Source organism: Nicrophorus vespilloides, unplaced genomic scaffold, assembly GCF_001412225.1.
Source record: "Nicrophorus vespilloides isolate i.1.1-1 unplaced genomic scaffold, Nicve_v1.0, whole genome shotgun sequence".
Classification (NCBI taxonomy): domain Eukaryota; kingdom Metazoa; phylum Arthropoda; class Insecta; order Coleoptera; family Silphidae; genus Nicrophorus; species Nicrophorus vespilloides.
This window is the reverse complement of record NW_017099256.1, coordinates 1-3,766: the sequence shown is the minus strand read 5'-3', so window position 1 is coordinate 3,766 and position 3,766 is coordinate 1. Positions and strand designations below refer to the sequence as shown.

The 3,766-nt window shown below is 34.3% G+C and overlaps 1 protein-coding gene across 1 annotated transcript; it reads right to left on the bottom strand.

Annotated features, from left to right (window-relative positions):
• Positions 1–1,750: 1,750 nt before the first annotated feature.
• Positions 1,751–3,253, bottom strand: LOC108564263 (transmembrane protein 53-like). The gene is made up of 5 exons (XM_017923258.1): positions 2,919–3,253; positions 2,656–2,863; positions 2,444–2,596; positions 2,253–2,381; positions 1,751–2,194 (listed from the first exon to the last, which is right to left on the bottom strand). The coding sequence occupies exons 1-5, from the start codon at positions 3,113–3,115 to the stop codon at positions 2,033–2,035; spliced, it is 849 nt and encodes a 282-aa protein (XP_017778747.1). The 5' UTR covers positions 3,116–3,253; the 3' UTR covers positions 1,751–2,032.
• Positions 3,254–3,766: the final 513 nt, after the last annotated feature.

Below are 3,766 nucleotides of genomic sequence, written 5' to 3'. Positions count from 1 at the left end.
TCTTTATTTAAAAGAAAAAGAAAGAATTTTATCATTAATATAAGTAATATGAAATTATTGATTATGTAATTAAAATATTTAACTTACAATAAAATATTAACAGCATTACAAATAATTCAGTGCAGACACACTTTTTGAAGTATTAATTTTCACTACTGTAATGCAAATGTTTTCTGTTGCTATGGAAACGTCATACAAATTATATTTGTTAATCCAAAGCTGTCTAAAATACCAAAAATAAACATTTATTTAAATCAGTGGTCGGTGAATCGGAGTAAATTACCCCAAATGGGGTAAAAGTGAATTCTTGGGGGTAATGAAGACGTTCATCATCTATGTATCCATTATAAATATAATGTCGACTTTTATCAATTTTCATTATTATAGATCGTTAAGAAGATTGCATAAAAGAATAAATGTAATAATTTGTATTGGATAAATTTTATTTTACAACTATTTATAAAAATAATGATGAATCAATAAGGTAAATAAAAATTTTCAATTGTTTCTTAACTACTTCCACGTCCCACTAAATACGAGATGATGTCAGTTTTTTTCCTGCAACTTTTGATTATTAAATTCTATACAATTATGTCAGTTACTTGAAATAAATATATATTCACGCAGTTATACTTACTTTACGTAATATGTAATTTGGTCTATAAATACACATTTTGATGGACTCAATGTCAAGTTACAACATTTCATGATATTTTTTACAGCAATTACAAATACAATACAAATTAAAGTTAATGTAAATTTATAAATAAAAAAGTTTTAGTTCTAATTGGATTCATGATGTTTTTACTTTATCAAAATGTCTACTGAATCTATAGATAATGATTATTATAACATTGTTATTTCTTTATAATTCTATAATGTACTTATTTAAGTAGTTTTTTTTTATATAAGTTAATGTGTTTTATTCAATTATTAAACTTATTGAAGAATGTATCTATTGGAATTGCTTGTAACGAGCGTCACGTACATCCTGAAGCTTAGCTTTCTACAATCGTGATCGAATAGGAAGAATCTCGCAGTTCAAAGCGAATAATTCGAATTTCTCAGAGATCACGGTATTTTATTCACGGCTCTCCGGTTAAAAAAAAAACGCGAAGAATCGAATCGTCGCTCAACCGGAAACGTGCAGACAAATATAGCAAGAGAAAATAGCTTTTGATCTTTATAAAATAAAAGAAAATAAGAATATACGCACGTATAAAAGTACAGTTAAACTAACATTTTTATATTTGTTAAAGAAATTAAGTCTTTATAATCCGGTTTGAACTATAAACTGAACTGGATTTGCATTGTTTACAGCGGAAATGCGAGATTCTAAATTTAATCCGGGCTTCGGTCCATTCATTAAAACATAACGTAAACATAGATTTTGATTTTTTTTTTTGCTGTATCCAAGGCGAATTTTAAGTTAAGTTAAACATTTGGAAGTAATTATAGATTGTAAATAATTGATGTAAACATTGAAGAAGCAATCGGCTTTAGAAAGATATAAATAAAAAGAAATGATGATTCACATTTGAAGATGAATCGATGAACCCGTTGCAGGATGAGACGAAATAAAAATAAGGTTAAATTTGTTGGTAATTTTTAATTCCTCAATAACCCTATCTACCGTTCGATATATGATTAATCCAATAACTAGAAAGCGTATTTATAGAAGAATTCGGCAACGTTGTTATAACATAAATATATTTATTTGTTGTAAATGATACACGTTTTAATTAATTTCTTTTTTTTTGTTGTTGTTGGTAATCAGATAAGAGAGAAAACAAAGAACTGGTGTTCTGGTGTTTAATTGCTGTGTGCATGGAATCTGGTCTACTGGGATTTCGTTTTTGTTTTGTAATTGTTTTTAAGTAAAAATGTTGGCGATCTTCGATCTTCCAGAAGAAGTCACTATAGTCTGTGATGACGTGTGTAACCACGACGAGACTCATTGATCTTACGGAAATTAAACTAAAAGGAATAATGAAAGAGACAAGAAAAACTGAAATGAAGGAGAGAACGGAACTTATGCTCTGCCGTTCAGACATTTGTTGATAAAATTGTAGACGCTAGTTATGTAATTCTCTCGGTGGTGACTGTAGTGCTTCACGTGGGGACTCTTGTCGAAGCAGACGGAGCTCACCTCGATGCCCATCTTCTCTCGGTGCTTGGAGAAATGCTCCACATCCTGAAAGTTTGATGATTTTATAGGAAATTTTATTTTTTTTGGGGATATTGATATTTACTTGGAATGGTATTAAATCGTCGGCTTTGGAGTAGATGAAGTGCTGCGGCCATTTGTTACTCTCGCACTTGAGCTTTTCGAATGGATCGGATTGGAAACTCTTCTTCCGGTTAATGTATTTGTTGATAATCTACAAAATTAAGTGTGAATATGTAATTTTTTGGATTCGCTGTTTGTTGCGTTTGGTAATACTTCGCAAATCCAAATCATCGAGCAGACCATGGTGATGAGGAACGACATGGGGAAGTTGTAGAGCATGCTTCCACCAAGTATAGCGGATATCGCTTTATACAAGCTGAGGATCCTCCTTCGACCTGGGGCCGAATCGAAGATGACTCCTTTCACCTTTAAAGGATTGAATTTAGTTTTAATCGCGCCCGGTATCGATTGAAATTTCTATTTACTTGTATCGGTTTTGGACTGTTTTCTAAAGCCATGGAGAAGTTCTGGTAGAGGAAAGCTCCTCCGTTCGAGAAGCAATGCACGATGACGGGATGCGTTTCGAAGTTCAGATCCAGCAGCAGCTTCACCAGCTTCTGGCCGATGGTGATCATGTGATAGCGTTTCCAGAAGAGGCATTTCACCGGCGCTATGTACCTCAACGTGATCAAGCTGCGAAAAGGGATGAGGTCAGATAGTTAATGATGGATGATTAATAATCACTCACCCTTTCTCCTCGTAGATCTTCGAATATTTGGCCAAGTACTTGTCCTGGCATCCGGCCCATCCGAAGAGAAGGATCACCGGGACCTTCTCCTCGTTCACAACGAAGACGTAATCGTTGTCGTTTCCACCGCCGTTCGTCGCGAGATTCGTGCTCGGGAATTTTATGTAATACTCCAGGCTTTCCGCTTCCTCCGCCATGGCTCTCTCTCTCTATATATACGAGTATATATAAATTCAAGGATTTTCCAACTTGCTTTTCGACAACTAACTGTTGGCTATGCGCGAGTTTTCCGACTGTGACGGCGCCTATTGATCGACATCGCGACGTCAACCAGAAACGGAACTGGACGCGCGCACTCCCCTATATACCACAAAAAAATACATAATTATGTGCACGTCAAAACAACCGGCACACATAAAAAACAAAGATAATGACGAAGCCGTTTTGGCGCGAATCTTAATGAGCGAACGTTAATTAAACGATCGTTTTGCATATTAGAACGCTTGGAAATTCAAAGTTTTTTTGAGCTTCCGTCAATTGTATCAACTGGCGACACATCGTGGAGCGTCGTCGAACTACTCGAGCGCAGATGGTTATCTAACTAACGATGTTGTAACAGTCTTATTCAAAAAAACGTTACGTAATAACCGGCGCAACGTATATCAATTAGTAACTAGCAAACAAACATCAATTAAATAAGCAAATGACTCATTCATAATACCTGTTCCTAGGATTGCTGAAAGAACTGAAGCTGAGGAGGATCAGTATTTACTGATGAAACAATAGTAAAATATGATTGAATATTTGTCGTAATACTGAACTATACTCATAAATATTGTTCCTTTTAA